Raw genomic sequence first — 20526 nt, 5'->3', positions numbered from 1 at the left:
TCATCGTTCGAAGTTCGTTTTCTTTCTTTGTCACGAACCACAGACGGACGCTGAGTCCCAACCCGCCTGCAGTGGGCGCTGTGTTCCAGATGCTGAATCCTGGTACTGCAAATACTTACCAGGACTATGCAGACAGTGTCTTTGTCCATTTGCAAAATCTAAGCTTGAGAAGATAAGCTGTCCTAATATCATCTTGTCTGTCTACATGACAGAAGGTAGAGGGAATCAAAGCAGTGCAAGAGTCTGGTGCTGGTCAGAAGAAGAAGAGCTGTTTGGATTCAGTGAGGATCAACCTGACATCAGGAGACTTTCCCTGAAGTGAGCTCATGCAGTTGCCAGGTGACGTGAGGGACGGTCCAAGTCCCTGTAGGAGCGCTTTGTGCTGCTGATGTACGAGAGGACGAGTGGAACCATGGAGGTGGATGAAGCCAGAAAACAGCTCTTCACTTAGTCCTCCTTTGCACTGGTCGGAAAACCCACGAACATCTGGATTCTGTCTGCACATGTGTCTCCTGGAGACGGGTCCTCTCATGTGTCTCCTGGAGACGGGTCCTCACATGTGTCTCCTGGAGACGGGTCCTCACACGTGTCTCCTGGAGACGGGTCCTCACGTGTCTCCTGGAGACGCGTCCTCACACGTGTCTCCTGGAGACGGGTCCTCACGTGTCTCCTGGAGACGCGTCCTCACACGTGTCTCCTGGAGACGGGTCCTCACACGTGTCTCCTGGAGACGGGTCCTCACACGTGTCTCCTGGAGACGGGTCCTCACACGTGTCTCCTGGAGACGGGTCCTCACATGTGTCTCCTGGAGACGGGTCCTCACATGTGTCTCCTGGAGACGGGTCCTCACATGTATCTCCTGGAGACGGGTCCTCTCACGTGTCTCCTGGAGACGGGTCCTCTCATGTGTCTCCTGGAGACGGGTCCTCTCACGTGTCTCCTGGAGACGGGTCCTCTCACGTGTCTCCTGGAGACGGGTCCTCTCACGTGTCTCCTGGAGACGGGTCCTCTCACGTGTCTCCTGGAGACGGGTCCTAACATGTGTCTCTGAGGTTTCTACCGTCTTCACCTGCTACAGGTCTCAGGAGTTTGTCTCTTGTTGAAGGACAGAGGACGTCTCACCTTGTTAGAGACTGTGAGACAAACTGGGATTTTTACACAAATCAAATTTGAACCTTTGAATATTTAAGCTTCAGCTTCAGTTTGTCGGATTCTCTGTGTTTATTTAAAAACCTGGATCAACATGATTCATCTGAACATCTGTCTGACTGCAGCTGGGAGGGAACGCAGACATAGAAAGTCGAATGTCAAGTTTTTTTTAAAAGATTTTATTCTTACGTATTTTTCATGAACGTCCTGTTTTACACATGTGAAGGTATGAAACAACGTGGTCACCATGACAACAACACAGACATAAATTCTGTCCATTTTTCTGCAGCTGTTAAACGAATACAAGCTCCGCCCCCTCCAACTTTCACAACACAGGATTGGACACTGTCACTCACGAGTGACAGAATAACTCATGTACAGTTGTCATGGAGACAGGAATTTACTTCATGGGAGAAAAGGGACACGGGAACATGAGTTTGTTCTTCTGAGAGTCGAGATGGACGACACTGTCTCTGACTGAGGGAGAGATTATGATTATTGAAATGATTGTTCTGTTGGATTATTACTGATGACGTCACAGTGTCTCACCTGCAGCAACGACTCTGGAGTCAGTGTGAGCTCGGTGTCGCAGCTCGGCCCGATGGTCGGCGCTCTCAAACCACTGGAGAGCGTGAACTGAGCGCCACACGCACACGCACACACGCACACACACACACACACACACACACACACACACACACACACACACACACACACACACACACACACACACACACACACACACACATCGCACACACACACATCGCACACACACACACACACACACACACACACACACACACACACACACACACACACACACACACACACACACACATTAGGAGTTGGAGGACTGTGAATCTTCTGTGGTAATAATTTTGTCGGTGTGTTATTGTCGTTGTTTTTTCACCTCTGTTCAGTTTTCCAAACTCGCTGTGGAACGCTCCCAGCAGCTTGCCGTATCCTGGTGCATCATGGGAAGTTACAGCAGCCTGGAAGGCATCGGCCCAAACCGCTGGACCACCAGGACGCATGTGGTAGGAAACCAGCTCGTACACACCTGAAACACACACGTGCTATAAAAACAAATCGTCTGTGTTACAATGTGTGTGTGTGAGGGGGGGGGGCATACCGCCCTCCTGTGGCGCCCTCTGCAGCTGGCTCCAGGGAACCAGGTAGGTGACCTCGTTGTCCTGAGAGGTCAACATTGGTATGGCTTTGGAGATGTACTCTGAGATCCACGAGGGGTCGTGAGCGAGCGCCGCCCGCACCCCCGCCCGCTGAGCGTAGCTGTCTGATGGACGAGAGACGAGTCACTCACACGTTAAAAACCACCAACAAGAACTCCTCAGCAGAAGAACGCACTTACCATACTTCCATATATGGAAAACCTGGTTCAAGCCCCCATACTCAACACTCCAGTAGCCAATCAGCTCGGAGTGGGCGGTGCGCAGGTGGACCTTCTCATTGGTCAGTTTCAGGAAGGCGGCGTTCTGCTCTGGACGGATGCAGTAGGTGCGGAACTCGTAAAAGGCTTTCTGTTGTTGCTGGGGACCAGTGGAGAGACGCACACGAAGCTGCAGAGAAGAAACAAGACAGCAGAGGTCTCACTCTGATTGTTAAAATGAGCCTCACACCATGGGACCTGGACTACAGAAGGGTCTTGGACTACTAACTGGAATCGAACTACAGACCAGATCTTGACTACAGACTGGACCTGGACTACAGACTGTGTGTGCGTGTGTGTGTGTGTGTGTGCGTGTGTGTGTGTGTGTTGTTTTCTCTGTTTAAACAGTTTAATGTTTAACTTCAGTTTCAAGGTTTGACCTTTTCAAAGAATCACAGACTGGACCTTGACCTAAGTACATAACATGGTGAGACCAGTTCTGAAGTAGATCAGGTCTGTAGAGGATCTGAACAGGATCTGAACATGAACAGATGTAATACCGGTGCAGGTATGAACAGAACCAGGTGTGAAACCGGTGCAGGTGTGAACAGGATCAGGTCTAAAGAGGGGCTGAACAGAACCAGGTGTGAACAGAACCAGGTGTGAAACCGGTGCAGGTGTGAACAGAACCAGGTGTGAACAGGATCAGGTGTGAAACCGGTGCAGGTGTGATCCCGGTGCAGGTGTGAACAGAACCAGGTGTGAAACCGGTGCAGGTGTGATCCCGGTGCAGGTGTGAACAGAACCAGGTGTGAACAGAACCAGGTGTGAACAGAACCAGGTGTGAACAGAACCAGGTGTGGTACCGGTGCAGATGACTCACCTGAGCAGAAGCAGTGGAAACCAGAGTCGCAGCTGATCTCAGTGAAACTTTCCTGATCGACATCATGTTGAAAGTGAAGAGACGTGACGGTGCAGAGATCCTCAGAGAACAGGAGCTCTCACTTCAGACAGTAGCTTGTTTCGACACTTTCTGTGTCTGCCATAAAACCGAATTTACTGACATGTTTGTGAATAAACTTCAGTCATCTGCAGAAACACGTATTAATAATTTAACATCAATTCAAATACTCATATCATTATCAATGAATCATGCATCATTCAGTTTCTATATAAAACTAAACTGTTTGAACCATGACTAACATCGTTCCTGTAGTTGTAGCAGAGTGAGACCTCCTGTCGTCATTGTCTCACTCTTTTTTAAACGGAACACGAAAAGAGTATGTGTGACGTCAGATCCGTGCAGGAAGTGATCAACAGGCGCGTGTGTTCCATAGATTTATATATGGTGTGTTCCGGTTCCAAGGTGAAACCGGAGGTATGAGCGTGTCCCGGCTGTGTCAGGTGTGTGTCCGCCGGGTCTCCGGACCCTCCGGACCCGGGTCAGTGCGAGGTCTGGTCCGGATCTCCGGACCCTCCGGACCCGGGTCAGTGCGAGGTCTGGTCCGGGTCTCCGGACCCTCCGGACCCGGGTCAGTGCGAGGTCTGGTCCGGGTCTCCGGACCCCCCGGACCCGGGTCAGTGCGAGGTCTGGTCCGGGTCTCCGGACTCTCCGCACCCGGGTCAGTGCGAGGTCTGGTCCGGGTCTCCGGACCCTCCGGACCCGGGTCAGTGCGAGGTCTGGTCCGGGTCTCCGGACTCTCCGGACCCGGGTCAGTGCGAGGTCTGGTCCGGCAGTGGAGCAGCAGAGACCGTGGAGGAGTCCGGAGCTGCACCGTGGACCCGGACCTGGAGGAGCAGTTCGTGTTTGTGGACGACCCGGGTGAGACACGCAGGGGGGGACACACGCAGGGGGACACACGCAGGGGGACACACGCAGGGGGGGACACACGCAGGGGGACACACGCAGGGGGGACACACGCATGGGGAACACAAGCATGGGGACACACGCAGGGGGACACACGCAGGGGGGACACACGCAGGGGGACACACGCAGGGGGACACACGCAGGGGGACACACGCACCTACAGTTAAGCAGTTTCTTGTCTCCTTCAGTCTCTGGGAGACAGATCAATTAAAGGACAAAAAACAATTTAACGAAAGCTAAAACTGTGTGTGTGGGGGGGAGGGGGGAAACATACGTGTTCACAAAGGAAGGTGGGGGGGGGGCTTACCCCCCCTCTCACATGTTATGACGTGTTGAACCAGTTTCAATATTAATACCATGTGTGATATTGATGTAGTACCGGTCAGCTCCAGCGTGTGGCAGCACTGAGCTCCTCTCTTCTTCTGCTGCAGATACAGAGGACGACTCGCTTCAGGAGAAGAAGCTGCTCGACCAGCTGAGCTTCAAGGCCCCTCCCCTTCCTGTCCCCCCTCAGAAACACCTGAGGTCTCTGGAGCGCCAGCTGCAGGGGTTGGGGGAGGGGGCGGCGCCGGACCCCAGCTCTCTGATCCAGTTCCAGGACGTGGACTTCCCCCTGGATGAGAACCTGGTGGCTGCAAAGAGGAAGAAGAAGAAGAAGAAGGCGGCGCCCGGCGAGCAGAAGGTCTTCGGGTCTCCGGACGCTGACGAGCCGCTCAGTGACACCTGCTGCTCGGGCTGCGGCGCCCTGCTGCACTGCGCCGCCGTCCACGCCCCCGGCTACCTGCCCAGCGAGAAGTACAAGGCCCTGCTGCAGGGGGGGCGGGGTCTGCGTGGCGCCGTGTGCCAGCGCTGCCACCTGCTGACCCACCACCACCGGGCGCTGCACCTGGAGCTGACCCGGGACCAGTACCGGGCGGTGGTGCGGCGGATCCGCCCCCTGCAGGTCCTGGTGCTGCTGGTGGTGGACCTGCTCGACCTCCCGGACTCCATCGTCCCCGACCTGCCGGAGCTGGTCGGGACCAACAAGCACGTGGTCGTCCTCGGCAACAAGATCGACCTGCTCCCCGGGGACTCGCCCGGCTACCTGCGGCGAATCAAGGGCCAGCTGGCCCGGTACTGCCAGGCCGCCGGCTTCGGGGACCAGGTCACCGACATCCACCTCGTCAGCGCCAAGACCGGCTTCGGCATCGAGCCGCTGGTCTCCGGCCTGCAGCGGTCCTGGAGGTACAAGGGGGACGTGTACCTGGTGGGCGGGGCCAACGCCGGGAAGTCCACGCTGTTCAACACGCTGCTGGAGTCCGACTACTGCAAGTCCAACGCCACGCCGCTGGTCCACAAGGCCACCGTCTCGCCCTGGCCCGGTGAGACCCCCGCTCAGTCTGACACGCCCCCGGGAGGTCACGCCCCCGGGTGGTCAGCAGGTCAGAGGGCGGAGCAACCGTCACAGACAGAGAATGCTAATGAAATATTTAAATGTGTTTTAACCTGTTAATATTTAAACGTGATATTTTAGTTCAAATCAGTCGTGATTATTTACAGGATCAGACGTGGTGCGTTCAGTGTCATGTGACTGTGCGTGGTGCGTTCAGTGTCATGTGACTGTGCGTGGTGCGTTCAGTGTCATGTGACTGTGCGTGGTGCGTTCAGTGTCATGTGACTGTGCGTGGTGCGTTCAGTGTCATGTGACTGTGCGTGGTGCGTTCAGTGTCATGTGACTGTGCGTGGTGCGTTCAGTGTCATGTGACTGTGCGTGGTGCGTTCAGTGTCATGTGACTGTGCGTGGTGCGTTCAGTGTCATGTGACTGTGCGTGGTGCGTTCAGTGTCATGTGACTGTGCGCGGTGCGTTCAGTGTCATGTGACTGTGCGTGGTGCGTTCAGTGTCATGTGACTGTGCGCGGTGCGTTCAGTGTCATGTGACTGTACGTTCAGTGTCATGTGACTGTGCGTTCAGTGTCATGTGACTGTGCGTGGTGCGTTCAGTGTCATGTGACTGTGCGCGGTGCGTTCAGTGTCATGTGACTGTGCGTGGTGCGTTCAGTGTCATGTGACTGTGCGTGGTGCGTTCAGTGTCATGTGACTGTGCGTGGTGCGTTCAGTGTCATGTGACTGTGCGTGGTGCGTTCAGTGTCATGTGACTGTGCGTTCAGTGTCATGTGACTGTGCGTGGTGCGTTCAGTGTCATGTGACTGTGCGCGGTGCGTTCAGTGTCATGTGACTGTGCGTGGTGCGTTCAGTGTCATGTGACTGTGCGTGGTGCGTTCGGTGTCATGTGACTGTGCGCGGTGCGTTCGGTGTCATGTGACTGTGCGCGGTGCGTTCGGTGTCATGTGACTGTGCGCGGTGCGTTCGGTGTCATGTGACTGTGCGCGGTGCGTTCGGTGTCATGTGACTGTGCGCGGTGCGTTCGGTGTCATGTGACTGTGCGCGGTGCGTTCGGTGTCATGTGACTGTGCGCGGTGCGTTCGGTGTCATGTGACTGTGCGTTCAGTGTCATGTGACTGCGTGGTGCGTTCAGTGTCATGGGACTGTGCGCGGTGCGTTCAGTGTCATGTGACTGTGCGTGGTGCGTTCAGTGTCATGTGACTGTGCGCGGTGCGTTCGGTGTCATGTGACTGTGCGCGGTGCGTTCGGTGTCATGTGACTGTGCGCGGTGCGTTCGGTGTCATGTGACTGTGCGCGGTGCGTTCGGTGTCATGTGACTGTGCGCGGTGCGTTCGGTGTCATGTGACTGTGCGTGGTGCGTTCAGTGTCATGTGACTGTGCGTGGTGCGTTCGGTGTCATGTGACTGTGCGTGGTGCGTTCAGTGTCATGTGACTGTGCGTGGTGCGTTCGGTGTCATGTGACTGTGCGTGGTGCGTTCAGGGACGACTCTGAACCTGCTGAAGTTTCCCATCATCAACCCGACGCCCCACAGGATGTTCAGGAGACAGAAGCGACTGAACGAGACGTCGGGACGGACGGAGGACGAGCTGTCGCAGGACGAGCAGACCAGGATGAGACAGTTCAGCAGGCAAGGCTACTTAGTGGGTAAGGAGTGGGGGGGTCTCATGTTCATCTGGTCACATGATCACATGGTCACCCGGTCACATGTTCTCAGGTCGCGTTGGAAGAACATTCCGTGCCGAGGTCGGATCCGGACCAGATGAGATCCAGTTTGATCCGGACAGTTTGGCGTTTGGAGAAGATGAAGACGGAGAACTGAGGACAGGTGAGACACGCAGGGGTGAGGCATGGAGGGGTGAGACACGGAGGGGTGAGACCCGCAGGGGTGAGACACGCAGGGGTGAGACACGGAGGGGTGAGACACGCAGGGGTGAGACACGGAGGGGTGAGACACGGAGGGGTGAGACATGGAGGGGTGAGACACGGAGGGGTGAGACCCGCAGGGGTGAGACACGCAGGGGTGAGACCCGGAGGGGTGAGTCACGCAGGGGTGAGACACGGAGGGGTGAAACACGGAGGAGGGAGACACGGAGGGGTGAGACACGCAGGGGTGAGACACGGAGGGGTGAGACACGGAGGGGTGAGACACGGAGGGGTGAGACACGGAGGGGTGAGACACGGAGGGGTGAGACACGGAGGGGTGAGACACGGAGGGGTGAGACACGGAGGGAGACACGGAGGGGTGAGACACGGAAGGGTGAGACACGGAGGAGGGAGACACGGAGGGGTGAGTCACGGAGGGGTGAGACACGGAGGGGTGAGACACGCAGGGGTGAGACACGCAGGGGTGAGACACGGAGGGGTGAGACACGCAGGGGTGAGACACGCAGGGGTGAGACACGGAGGGGTGAGATACGGAGGGTGAGTCACGGAGGAGGGAGACACGGAGGGGTGAGACACGCAGGGGTGAGACACGGAGGAGGGAGACACGGAGGGGTGAGACACGCAGGGGTGAGACACGCAGGGGTGAGACACGGAGGGGTGAGACACAGAGGGGTGAGACACGGAGGGGTGAGACACGGAGGGGTGAGACACGCAGGGGTGAGACACGGAGGGGTGAGACACGGAGGGAGACACGGAGGGGTGAGACACGGAGGGGTGAGACACGCAGGGGTGAGACACGGAGGGGTGAGATACGGAGGAGGGAGACACGGAGGGGTGAGTCACGGAGGGGTGAGACACGGAGAGGTGAGACACGGAGGGGTGAGACACGCAGGGGTGAGACACGCAGGGGTGAGACACGGAGGGGTGAGACACGCAGGGGTGAGACACGCAGGGGTGAGACACGGAGGGGTGAGACACGGAGGGAGACACGGAGGGGTGAGACACGCAGGGGTGAGACACGGAGGGGTGAGATACGGAGGAGGGAGACACGGAGGGGTGAGTCACGGAGGGGTGAGATACGGAGGAGGGAGACACGGAGGGGTGAGTCACGGAGGAGGGAGACACGGAGGGGTGAGACACGGAGGGGTGAGACACGGAGGGGTGAGACAGGAACTCGGCTGGAGCGAGTCAACGTTTAACGTTTAAATACGACAAAGTTTACTCAACTTGTTGGTTTACTCCTTTGTTATTGTCCGGTTTTTAACTGATTGTTGACCGTCTGTCTAAAAAGTACAATAGTCTAATGTAATATAGATGTAATGGAGTAGATTTATAAGGTCAAATAAAATGCAAAACTAAATATTCTTAGTTCCATCAGTTTATAAAATAAGCTTTTATTATATTAAAGTTTGCCAGCTTTCTTTTATATAAACCACTACATAGTCTGTCTCTTGACCTCTGACCTTTCAGGGACCATCAGGACGCCCGAGGAGTTGAGCTACAACGAGCTGAAGGACGCTCACTGGCTGTACGACACGCCGGGGGTCATGAAGGACAACGACGTGAGACACACACACACATACACACACACACACACACAGACACACAGACACACACAGACCCAGGTCACGACAGACCATAATAATCTGTCTGTGTGAACGACTCTCGCCCAGATCCTCAGCCTGCTGAGCGAACAGGAAGTGAGGTCAGTGGTTCCCACGTCGGCCATCGTCCCGCGGACGTTTGTTCTGAAGCCTGGTATGAGTCTGTTTGTTGGGGGCGTGGCCAGGATCGACTTCCTGCAGGTGAGTCACAGTAAAGAATCAGTTGTCAAGGGCAACGGACAGTTACCTGGCCTCACTCACTCGTCATCTGTTGGTAAGTGACGTCTGTGATTGATTACTTTTCCTGTGCAGGGTCAGAAGTCCTGCTGGTTTTCAGTCGTGGCGTCCAGTCGTCTCCCGGTTCACGTCACCAGTCTGGACAAAGCCGACGCCCTTTACGCAAAACATGCCGGACACGTCCTGCTGGGGGTGCGTCACATGTTCACATGATCAGCCAGCTGTTGAGGTTAAACACTGAGGTGTGTGTGTGTGTGTGTGTGCGTCCAGGTGCCCATGGGCGGGGCCGAGCGGATGAAGGACTTCCCCACGTTAGTTCCTCAGGAGTTCAGGTTGGAGGGGCGTGGCTACCTGGAGGCGGCCGCTGACGTCAAACTGTCGTCTGCAGGTAAAAACACCGGAGACGCAACCGAGTCCAAAATCATTATTAATCAGTCCTGATTTTTATTGATTGCATCACTGAAACTTAACTTTGATCAAACGATCAATGACTTTGGTTCAGTTGTCAGAGAAACGATGACTCAGCGGTTTGTCTGCGTGCAGGTTGGGTCGCTGTGACGGCGGTGGAAGGCGATCAGGTGACACTCAGGGTTCTTGGTCCTCTGGGGGCGGGCTTCAGTCTGAGGACGCCACCGCTGCTTCCTCACATCGTCTCCCTGAAGGGAGAACGCATCCGGAAATCTGCCGCCTACAAACTGATGAGGCCTCCGGGGCTGATGGACGACGGCGTTTCGGCCAGAGGAGCCAAGAGGCCGCCGGTGAAGAGGAAGTGAAACCGGTGGACACAGGAGACGGAGAACGGGACGCTTTAAAAAGAAGTCTTTATTTAAAATTGGAGCAGTGTGAAGTTAGTGTTGGTCAGAGCTCCTCCTACCTGCAGACGGAGGAAACAGTGAGGTCAGAGGTCACTGGAAACTAAACGCCTCAGAGGATTCATGAGACTGTGTGAAAGTCACATCTGTGATGTTTTATTTTGAAGTCCTCAAGTGAAACTTTTTCTATTTGATTTTTTCCAATAATCAATATGTAACAGTTGATAATAAAAAGGTCAAATGACATCATGTGACGTGGTTCCTGCTGTTGTTTCCATGGAGACAAGTCTTCACTTTGGCTTCTTGACTAAAAGAGAAAATATTGCACCAATTTATTTACACGAGTTTCATTTATTATTTTACCTCCAGCAACAGTTTTTGAAGGTTAATAAACATTAAACTAATTATTTGTCCTGAGGGAAAATGAAATGTTTAATATTCGATGTTCAGTTCTACCTAAAACCAAAGTGGGCGGCGGCATCTTCCCGCTGAGGCTAACAGACGCTAAATCCACATGTGACTGAAACAAACTGCTGAGACGTTGATTGTCAAAGGCACTTCCGGTTTAAAAACAAAGATCCCCTCAGAAAAGAATATGTTTAACATGTACACATCACAATGAGCCAGCGTTTAAACGGGCCCCCCCCCCGAGCTGGCGCTCTCTGATGGAACGCCAGTTGGCATCACGTGCTGGCGCTTAATAGAAGTGAATATATAATGGGAACGCTTTAGATCTGGGAACCGGTAAAAGCTAACTGTCAAAAAACGTGTTAGCGTCCGTGCTGCTCATGGTGATGAAGGACTGAGAGCCGGAGGGATTTCAGATCAAAGAGCTACAAACTAACAACGCAAATCTGAAACTCTAACAAGACAAATCAATTTGGTCTCTGTCAACAGGTCAGAGGTCACATTCTGACTGGAGTTCAGTGATCTTATACAACCGTCATGACCCTTCACTTGGAGGAACTGGCTCAGAGCTTCAAGCCACGAAATGTAAACCATCCAAGCCGCTGAAGTCACTTCTGCCCCTTGGCCGGGTCGTCCAGGTAGTAGACGTTGACCAGGTGGCGGTTCAGGTGGCGGCGGTACTCCGCCTCCAGAGGAAACGTGCGGTCACAGAAGATGCACAAGTGGCTCTTGAGCTCCGTGGGCGTGGGGATCTCGTCGGTGGGCGTTTCCGGGTCGTTGGCCATCTTCCCGGACTGCGTGCCGGAGTCGTCGCTGCCCTCCGAGGCGCTGTCGCTGATGTCACTTCCTCCTTCGTGGCTGCTGTGAATCCCCTCGTCATCCTCGGGGTCAGCGGGTTTGATTCGCTGGCCTGGAAGCACCAGAGCGGGCGGCGATGTGGGTTTGAGGAAGGTCAGCGCAGGGCGGGTTTCAGCTGGAGAGGGCGTGTCCTCAGCTGGAGAGGGCGTGTCCTCAGCTGGGCTGCAGCTGTGTGACACTTCCATCTGCTCGCAGGTCTGGTTCCGAGGCGTCTCCAGCACAGTTTCATCTGGGGGGGGTTTCTGCTGCTCGGGGCAGGGTTCTGTCGGGGGGGGCTCAGGACTCGTGGCGCCCGCTGGGTTCTCTGGTGGCGTGGAAGCTTCTGGAGCTGATGTCATCTTCTCTTCAGCTGAGTCATCAGGTTGCTGAAGTCCTGGGACTCTCTTGCTGGACTTCCTGGTCCTCTTGTGCTTCACTGGTGTTTCCCCGTTGGATTTGAGCTGCGTGGGCGTGGCTTCATCGGCCTCGTTGGACCAATCGGAAGCGGCTTCCGACTGCAGCTTCTCAGCAGCTACGGCTTTCATCCGCCTGGTCTTGGACGGCGTCTCAGCTGAGCACTTTTTGGAAAGATCTAACACCTCTCCCACTTTCCTCTTGGAAGTCTTCTCCTTCCTCTGAGGACTTTGTGGTTTCTCTTGAGCTTCTTCTTCTTCTTCCACATGTTCTCTAGTTTTCTCCGTCTTCTTTGATCCCAACTTCCTATGTTTATTGAAGCTTTTGTTCTCCTTTCCACTGCCATCATTCTTCTGTTCTTTTTCCCTCCCAGGCTTCTCTTCATCTTTGACCACCTTTGTCCACACGATTCTTTCCTCCTTGGATCTGTGTTGGTCAGATTTCTCTGTGTCCTTCTGGTCTTTGAGGGATTTGGGTTCTTCTGCTTGGTCCTGAACCGTTGGTTTCTCTGCCGGCGGCCTCTTGACCCGCCTCTTGACCTTAGTGTCTGTGTTTACAGAAGCCATCGTCTGTGTTTCTTTAGCAGTTGAGTTGTCTGTATGTTTTTCGTTGACCTTCTCGTTTTTCTTCTGCCTTGTTGTGATTTTTCTCTCTGGCTCCATCTTGTCCTTTGTTTTCAGCAGCTTCTCTTTCTCGGACGTGACGTTGGATTTCTTCGGAGCCTTTTCCGGTGTTTCACTCTGCAGCGAGTGGGCGGAGCTGGGCCGGCTGCTCTTTCTGGTTGACAGATTGATTGGGCTGGAGTCCAGAGTCTCAGCCTCATTTCCATCATCCATGTCAGAATCCTCCTCAATGCAAGATGAATTGTCAGGCTTGCTTGCTCTGGGGTCTGAGTTTTGTTCCACGCTGTCAGGACCAAGCTTCTTGGCTCGCAGTTTGACTTTGGAGACGTCCACGGAGACGTCGCAGCCGGAGTGCCTGGACTTGATGTGGTACTGCAGGTTGCATTTCTTGGAGGCGGCGTATTTGCAGAGCGGGCAAAGGAACTGACGAGGATTGAGGTGGAGCTCCACGTGCTTCTTGAAGTTGCTGCGGTCGGCGGTCTTGTAGTCGCAGTAGGGGCAGGACAGAGGCTTGGGGCCGTTGTGGACCTGCCGGGCGTGACGGGTCACCTCGTGCTGATTGGCTGCCAGGTAGTTACAGCTCTCACACTTGAACGGACGCTCACCTGCACACAGAGGATGAGATGTTATGAACCTGCAGCAGCCTGTAAGTCACACACCAGAGCTTCATGAGTCGTACTTCTCCTCCTCAACTCCTACCATCTAGCTTCCCATAACTCCGCTCTCTGATAAAGGTTTGCAGAGATGTTTACATGAATCTTCGGAGAAGCATAATTCTAGCTTAACACTATCTACAGGTGGAAAACCAGCGGCCATCTTTGTTTGATTCCGAAACAGGTTAAAAATGGTTTATTGTTGATGGACAGAACATTGTTCAGCCAGTTGTTCGGAGTCTTTGGATTCTGGAGAAACGCTCACAGAACACGGGTGTTTCCTATAGAACCGGTTCCTGAATCAGACTCGCTACAAACTGAATCATTCTTCAATGATCTGAGACATGACACGTGTTGTTCATGTCGATCATTAGCTCATAAACGTTTTTTTATTAAACCTACACAGAGCTGATATAAATTATTAGATTCTAATGTTTTGATGAGTAGATGTTTCTATGTTTTAAATCAGTGTTTATAACTTCAGACCATGAACATTAACACTGATGTGTAATCAGGACATGCAGCTTTCAGGTCGTCACCACAACACAACAGATAAACCAACACAACACAACACAACTCAATACAACACAACAGCACACAGGAAGTGACATCATGTAAAAGACTTTACCATCAATCCTCTGCTTCAGTGAGCGCAACACAAACACACAAGAGTCAACAGTGAGTGACAGGAACAACATCAACCAGTTAGTGGCAGTAACACAACATGGGTCACAGTCGCAGATCATCTTTACAAACAGTCTCTGGTGGTTTTTGTTTCCAGGAGACGAGGAGTGTAGGACTGACCTGAGTGAGTCCTCATGTGTCGGGTCAGGTGAGTCTTCTGGGAACTGGAGTAGTCACAGTACAGACACTGGAAGGGACGCACACCTGTACAACACACACATCACATGTTTACCTGGATCAAAATAAACTCATCACAACAAATCATATCAATCATCACAAAGCAGGAGGCGGAGCCTGAACCAGTCTTCAGGTGTTGGTTCCACGGCTTGGTGCGGAGAGACCGATGCTCTCCGTGTTATGAGGCAGATTTAGAAACAGCTGCACTTTCTCACACTGTCAAAAACTGAAATATCAGCGAGGAATTATATCACAAATTTGAAAATAAAATTGCCTGAATATATTAGTTAGACGCAAAGGGAGATAATAGGCTTCATTCTAGGGGAAAAGAAGATTTAAGTATGTGATGACCTGTCATAAATATGTTTTATAACAACATCAACTTTGTGTCCATCAGTGATTTGCAGATGGGACTCACCTGTGTGAGTGCGGATGTGTTGGATGTAGTTGCTCTTGCGGTCGGAGAAGTAGGAGCACTGGCTGCAGGTGTGAAGTTTACTGGGGAAGTGGTTCCTCAGGTGTTTCCTCCAGTGGTACTGACTCACCGTGGTGTATGGACACAGCGTGCACTTAAACACCCTACACACACACACACACACACACACACACACACACACACACACACACACACACACACACACACACACACACACACACACACACACACACACACACACACACACACACACACACACACACACACACACACACACACAGTTAGTACTTGGGTGTGGACGTCGTCTTAAGCTTGAACTGAAGAAGTTGCTCTTGGATAAAGCTGATAGTTCTGGATCAGGTCCTGAACCATCCCTTAGTCCTGCGGCTACAGGTCTGGACTGCTGGAGAACTCCCATCATGCACTGGGCTCACAGATGAATAGAGGTGAAGGTGAAGGTTACCTGTGGTCCTGGCCCTCCTTGCTGTGGTGCTTCAGGTGTGCGATGTAGTGGTCGTATCGGTTGGTGTTGTATCCGCACCGTTCACACCTGATCAGCCCTTTGATGTCACCTGTGGTGCCCCCCGTCTCTCCGCCGCTGTCCCCCTCCCCGCCCGACGGCGGCTGGGACTCGGGGTTCTCCGTCTCCTTGGCCTTGGTCTTGCTGCGCCCCTCCACCCGGTTCACCACCATCATCTTGCTGACGCTGTGGCTGCTGAGGTGTTCCACGAACTGCTGCTCGCTCTGCGCCTGGAAGTGACACGGCTTGCAGTGGAACGGCTTCTTCTTCTTCGCCCCCCCCTCCCCGGGGACAGGGCCGTCTTTAAGTCTGACCACCTTCTGGGGTATTTTCTTTTCAGTGGGGGGGCAGGGCTGAGGTCGGTGAGACAGGTCTTCAGCTTTGTCCCCATCGTCCTCCTCTTCGTCCGCTGCATGGTTACCACCGACGACCACGGCGCTGAGGGGGGCGGGCGACTCGGGGTACTCGATGATGCAGACCTCTCTGTGGTTGTCGTAGCTGTACCTGCTCGGACAGGAAGTGAACACAGGTCAGAGAGATTCACCACACGCACACAAGTGACCTGGAGCGACCTTTATAACCTTAAGGCTCCAGTACGCTACTCCCAATCCACCAGATCTACCGGATCCACCAGATCTACCGGATCCACCAGATCCACCAGATCCACCGGACGGATCCACCAGATCCACCGGATCCACCAGATCCACCAGATCCACCGGACGGACGGATCCACCAGATCCACCAGATCCACCGGATCCACCAGATCCACCAGATCCACCAGATCCACCGGATCCACCGGATCCACCAGATCCACCAGATCCACCAGATCCACCGGATCCACCGGATCCACCGGATCCACCAGATCCACCGGACGGACACGTTTTGATTCATAGTTTTTCAGACATTTGGTGCTGAAAACAATTCAGCACCAGAGCAGTAGGTGGCGCCACGGAAGACGAGCTCAGAGAAGTCTACCTCATGAGTTCTCAGAAGACGTCCACGTGTGTTTATTGACCCCCCCCCCACTTCCCTCACACACAGGGTACGATGGCAACTACATAAAATAAAGTGACACCCAGCGGATCAAAATGCTGATGTGATCGTTTCTTAGCGCAGCGGTTCCCCGGTCTTGATTCCGAACTGCGTTGCTAATCCCACAGCTTGAAGCTACACGGAGGCAGCTAGCCCCCCGCCCCCCCCCCCCAGCTTCCACACACAGTCAGCAGGGACTCCCGACACTAACTACCCCCCCAGCGTTTGCTTCCGACCTGACGGTGTTTGAGAAACAGTGTCATGATGGAAGTGATGGAGTGACAGCGGGGTTTTGCACGCTAGCGCCGTTTTGAAAGCTCGTTGTAACCGTATGTGACCGAGCACACATGCCGTCAGCGCTCTAACGAGCCACCGTCAGGTTTCACACACTTGTCACATTAATCGTAGAATGGTAGTTGTGTTTGGGTTTATTGTGACATAGGGAAGGAAACAGGAAGTTTGAGGTCTGGAAATGCTGTCGTTAGCAGACCAATCACAGCCAGGGGCTGTCCCGAGGCTCTCCGAAATAACCACGTGTAGTTAGAAAAGTCAGAGGTGCACGAGAAGCTCTCCGAGGCGCTCGGGGGGGCGTTCCACGGCGGAGAGGGCGGTCCTATCTGTCCGTGTCCGTCAAAACAGAGAAGCATATATCGGCCTTTAATCTTTTTCTCACAGTCTTTGACTCGTTTGGCTGCTTTTAATACTTTTGAATTTACCTTTATTTCCACATAAATTCTTCACCATCCATTGAGTGCTATCGTTTTTTTCAGGTCAACTTTGTCGACAACACCAGACTTTTATTTTCTCACTTTGACACAGAACATTAACATATGACCACAAATACACCAAACACATTAAATGCAATATGGAAAATGATGTGTGTTTTACTATAAAAACCACAAACATGCTGAACGAAGCATTTTCAAAATGTTATGTTATATTTTAAGACATTAAGATATATTTGTAAAACAGATAAAACACACAACTCAAACAGTTGATGTGCTCTTTTAGACAAATCACTGTCTTTACATCAGATTAACGGTCAAACTGTCACTAAGTCAAATGCTATTTACTTGGTTGTGGTTTCATTTATTTTTGTCCAAAATTCAAACTATCAGCGTCTCTGCCCCCCCCCTGTAGTTATTCATTTTGTAGTGTTAATTTGTATGAACATATCTCCGTTTTGACAGAGATTAACCCATGACTAACCAGAGATAATCCAGATTTTAACCCATGACTAACCAGAGATAATCCAGAGATTAACCCATGACTAACCAGAGATAATCCAGATATTAACCCATGACTAACCAGAGATAATCCAGATATTAACCCATGACTAACCAGAGATAATCCAGAGATTAACCCATGACTAACCAGAGATAATCCAGAGATTAACCCATGACTAACCAGAGATAATCCAGATATTAACCCATGACTAACCAGATATAATCAAGAGATTAACCCATGACTAACCAGAGATAATCCAGAGATGAACCCATGACTAACCAGAGATAATCCAGAGATGAACCCATGACTAACCAGAGATAATCCAGAGATAAACCCATGACTAACCAGATATAATCCAGAAATTAACCCATAACTAACCAGATATAATCCAGAGATTAACCCATGACTAACCAGATATAATCCAGAGATTAACCCATGACTAACCAGAGATAATTCATAGATTAACCCATGACTAACCAGAGATAATCCAGAGATTAACCCATGACTAACCAGAGATAATCCAGATATTAACCCATGACTAACCAGATATAATCAAGAGATTAACCCATGACTAACCAGAGATAATCCAGATATTAACCCATGACTAACCAGATATAATCCAGAAATTAACCCATAACTAACCAGATATAATCCAGAGATGAACCCATGACTAACCAGATATAATCCAGAGATTAACCCATGACTAACCAGATATAATCCAGAGATTAACCCATGACTAACCAGATATAATCCAGAGATTAACCCATGACTAACCAGATATAATCCAGAGATTAACCCATGACTAACCAGATATAATCCAGAGATTAACCCATGACTAACCAGATATAATCCAGAGATTAACCCATGACTAACCCTATATAATCCAGAAATTAACCCATAACTAACCAGATATAATCCAGAGATTAACCCATGATTAACCAGATATAATCAAGAGATTAACCCATGACTAACCAGATATAATCCAGAGATTAACCCATGACTAACCAGATATAATCCAGAGATTAACCCATGACTAACCAGATATAATCCAGAGATTAACCCATGACTAACCAGATATAATCCAGAGATTAACCCATGACTAACCAGATATAATCCAGAGATTAACCCATGACTAACCCTATATAATCCAGAAATTAACCCATAACTAACCAGATATAATCCAGAGATTAACCCATGATTAACCAGATATAATCAAGAGATTAACCCATGACTAACCAGATATAATCCAGAGATTAACCCATGACTAACCAGATATAATCCAGAGATTAACCCATGACTAACCAGATATAATCCAGAGATTAACCCATGACTAACCAGATATAATCCAGAGATGAACCCATGACTAACCAGATACAATCCAGAAATTAACCCATGACTAACCAGAGATAATCCAGAGATGAACCCATGACTAACCAGAGATAATCCAGAGATTAACCCATGACTAACCAGATATAATCCAGAAATGAACCCATGACTAACCAGATATAATCCAGAAATTAACCCATAACTAACCAGATATAATCCAGAGATTAACCAGGTCTGTTGACAATGAAAAACTAGTAATGGATTAGGTGAAGTTTAAATTTGTGTAGCAATAGAAGAATCTCGGACCTGATGATGTTCTCGTCCTCGCTGTCGGAGAAGCTGCTTCCCACCGTCTTCAGCTCCATCATCTCCTTCTCGTCAGCCGTGCTGCCGTCACCGGCGCCGCCGTCACCGCCGCCGCCCTCCCCTGCCGTCACCGCCGCCACGTTGGCCAGCATCACCAGCTGAGGGGCGGGCAGCGTGTTAAGACTCGGACCCTCTTCCATGACAGAAACCCCGACAGGAAACATCTCCTCCGAAAAGACCGTGTGAGCGGCCATGTTGACTCGCACTCGTCACCTCCAGCTGTAGGTGAGAGGGTCAAAGGTCAAACACGAGTAAAGCATCAGATATATTGGATCTGATCTTGCTGCTGACCAGAGACTATGATGCAGCAGAGCTGCTTGATATACAGTATTGAAGTTCTCCTTCAACATGTTTCCCCTCATCGATGCTGCTAATAACTTTAATCCTGATGATGTTCTCCTCTACACAGCTGTGTCCCTTGTGTCCGTCCTGGGAGACGGATCCTCACATGTGTCTCTCTGAGGTTTCTACGTGTCTTCACCTGTTAAAAGGGTTTTTAGTAGTTTGTCCTGACTCTTGCTGAGGGTGAAGGACAGAGGATGTCTCACCATGTTAAAGCCCTGTGAGACAAACTGTGATTTGTGAATATGGGCTATACAAATAAAGTTTGATTTGATTTGATTCTGATCAACCATCAATGACACAATGAGTGTGAAGACATCAGAGGAGAAGAGAGATGCTTCAAATGTTTCACTCAAACTTTATGTGTCTGTCCGCAGGAAACAGTGTGTCTGTCTGTCGGCCATTTTGAAACAGCACCACAGCTCAGTCGACAGCGACACACGCGCACACACACACACACACACACACACACACACACACACACACACACTTACACACACTAACTGAAGCCTGATGACGAACAGTTAAACACATTTAAACAGAAATTAAGTTTAAATAACAACAGAAGTGACGTCAGTTTAAACTTTGAATCAGACAAACTCATTAAATAAATGAAGTAAATTCAGTTTGAATCCAGAGTGAACGTGAAGTTGTTAATATAAATTAAATAATACAATTAAAAGTGTAAGAACCGGGGTTGTGTGTGTTGTGTGTCCGCGGAGGTTTCTTCTGGGCGGGTTGTGTGTGTTGTGTGTTCGCTGAAGTGACTCTAAGTACCGGGGTTGTGTGTGTTGTGTGTCCGCGGAGGTTTCCTCTGGGCGGGTTGTGTGTGTTGTGTGTGTGTTGTGTGTCCGCGGCCCCTGGGCGGTTTGTGTGTGTGTGTTGTGTGTTGTGTGAGTGTTAGCCTTGGTCCTGATCAGCCCCGGACAGCGACTCCATTTTGCCCTGAACTCGACACAACTTTCCCCGGAGCTCCGGCTGTTCGCCCGGCTGTTCCGGCTGTTCCTCCGGGCCCGCAGCCTCCCCCCGGCCCCGCGGTGACTCACCGGCTACTCCGGACAAACTTCCCCCGGGTTCCGAGCTCGTTCTCCGGCCTCGGGTCCGGTTCCTTCGACGAGCAGCGCGGAGACAAAAGTGAAGAAGAAGTTTCCGCACA

General features: G+C 51.6%; 3 protein-coding genes across 3 annotated transcripts; 1 reads left to right on the top strand and 2 right to left on the bottom strand.

The window, feature by feature from the left end:
- Positions 1 to 1307: 1307 nt before the first annotated feature.
- On the bottom strand, positions 1308 to 3510 carry nipsnap3a (nipsnap homolog 3A (C. elegans)). The gene is made up of 6 exons (XM_061079027.1): positions 3420 to 3510; positions 2519 to 2726; positions 2282 to 2443; positions 2060 to 2209; positions 1699 to 1785; positions 1308 to 1626 (listed from the first exon to the last, which is right to left on the bottom strand). Exons 1-6 carry the CDS (start codon positions 3483 to 3485, stop codon positions 1550 to 1552), a joined length of 750 nt encoding a protein of 249 aa, XP_060935010.1. The 5' UTR covers positions 3486 to 3510; the 3' UTR covers positions 1308 to 1549.
- Positions 2934 to 10574, top strand: noa1 (nitric oxide associated 1). The gene is made up of 9 exons (XM_061079024.1): positions 2934 to 4358; positions 4835 to 5764; positions 7268 to 7432; positions 7503 to 7613; positions 9143 to 9234; positions 9346 to 9477; positions 9589 to 9705; positions 9784 to 9901; positions 10057 to 10574. Exons 1-9 carry the CDS (start codon positions 3917 to 3919, stop codon positions 10284 to 10286), a joined length of 2337 nt encoding a protein of 778 aa, XP_060935007.1. The 5' UTR covers positions 2934 to 3916; the 3' UTR covers positions 10287 to 10574.
- On the bottom strand, positions 10318 to 20526 carry rest (RE1-silencing transcription factor). The gene is made up of 6 exons (XM_061079023.1): positions 20417 to 20526; positions 18969 to 19247; positions 15021 to 15581; positions 14540 to 14700; positions 14065 to 14148; positions 10318 to 13212 (listed from the first exon to the last, which is right to left on the bottom strand). The coding sequence occupies exons 2-6, from the start codon at positions 19220 to 19222 to the stop codon at positions 11342 to 11344; spliced, it is 2931 nt and encodes a 976-aa protein (XP_060935006.1). The 5' UTR covers positions 19223 to 19247; positions 20417 to 20526; the 3' UTR covers positions 10318 to 11341.

Source organism: Limanda limanda, chromosome 10 (genome assembly GCF_963576545.1).
Source record: "Limanda limanda chromosome 10, fLimLim1.1, whole genome shotgun sequence".
In the NCBI taxonomy this organism is placed as follows: domain Eukaryota; kingdom Metazoa; phylum Chordata; class Actinopteri; order Pleuronectiformes; family Pleuronectidae; genus Limanda; species Limanda limanda.
Note: the sequence above shows the minus strand (reverse complement) of the source record. Positions and strands in the feature narration are given on the sequence as shown.

What these genes read in the sequence shown, in the direction of transcription:
- nipsnap3a (XM_061079027.1), bottom strand. Translation starts at nt 3,485, where the DNA reads ATGATGTCGATCAGGAAAGTTTCACTGAGATCAGCTGCGACTCTGGTT. An exon ending in TTTCCACTGCTTCTGCTCAG is followed by an intron (nt 2,727 to 3,419) that starts GTGAGTCATCTG and finishes TCTTCTCTGCAG; the next exon opens with CTTCGTGTGCGTCTCTCCAC. An exon ending in TTTCCATATATGGAAGTATG is followed by an intron (nt 2,444 to 2,518) that starts GTAAGTGCGTTC and finishes CTCGTCCATCAG; the next exon opens with ACAGCTACGCTCAGCGGGCG.
- noa1 (XM_061079024.1), top strand. Translation starts at nt 3,917, where the DNA reads ATGAGCGTGTCCCGGCTGTGTCAGGTGTGTGTCCGCCGGGTCTCCGGA. An exon ending in CGTGTTTGTGGACGACCCGG is followed by an intron (nt 4,359 to 4,834) that starts GTGAGACACGCA and finishes CTTCTGCTGCAG; the next exon opens with ATACAGAGGACGACTCGCTT. An exon ending in AGACGGAGAACTGAGGACAG is followed by an intron (nt 7,614 to 9,142) that starts GTGAGACACGCA and finishes CTGACCTTTCAG; the next exon opens with GGACCATCAGGACGCCCGAG.
- rest (XM_061079023.1), bottom strand. Translation starts at nt 19,222, where the DNA reads ATGGCCGCTCACACGGTCTTTTCGGAGGAGATGTTTCCTGTCGGGGTT. An exon ending in GAGGACGAGAACATCATCAG is followed by an intron (nt 15,582 to 18,968) that starts GTCCGAGATTCT and finishes CTGTCCGAGCAG; the next exon opens with GTACAGCTACGACAACCACA. An exon ending in AAGGAGGGCCAGGACCACAG is followed by an intron (nt 14,701 to 15,020) that starts GTAACCTTCACC and finishes GTGTGTGTGTAG; the next exon opens with GGTGTTTAAGTGCACGCTGT.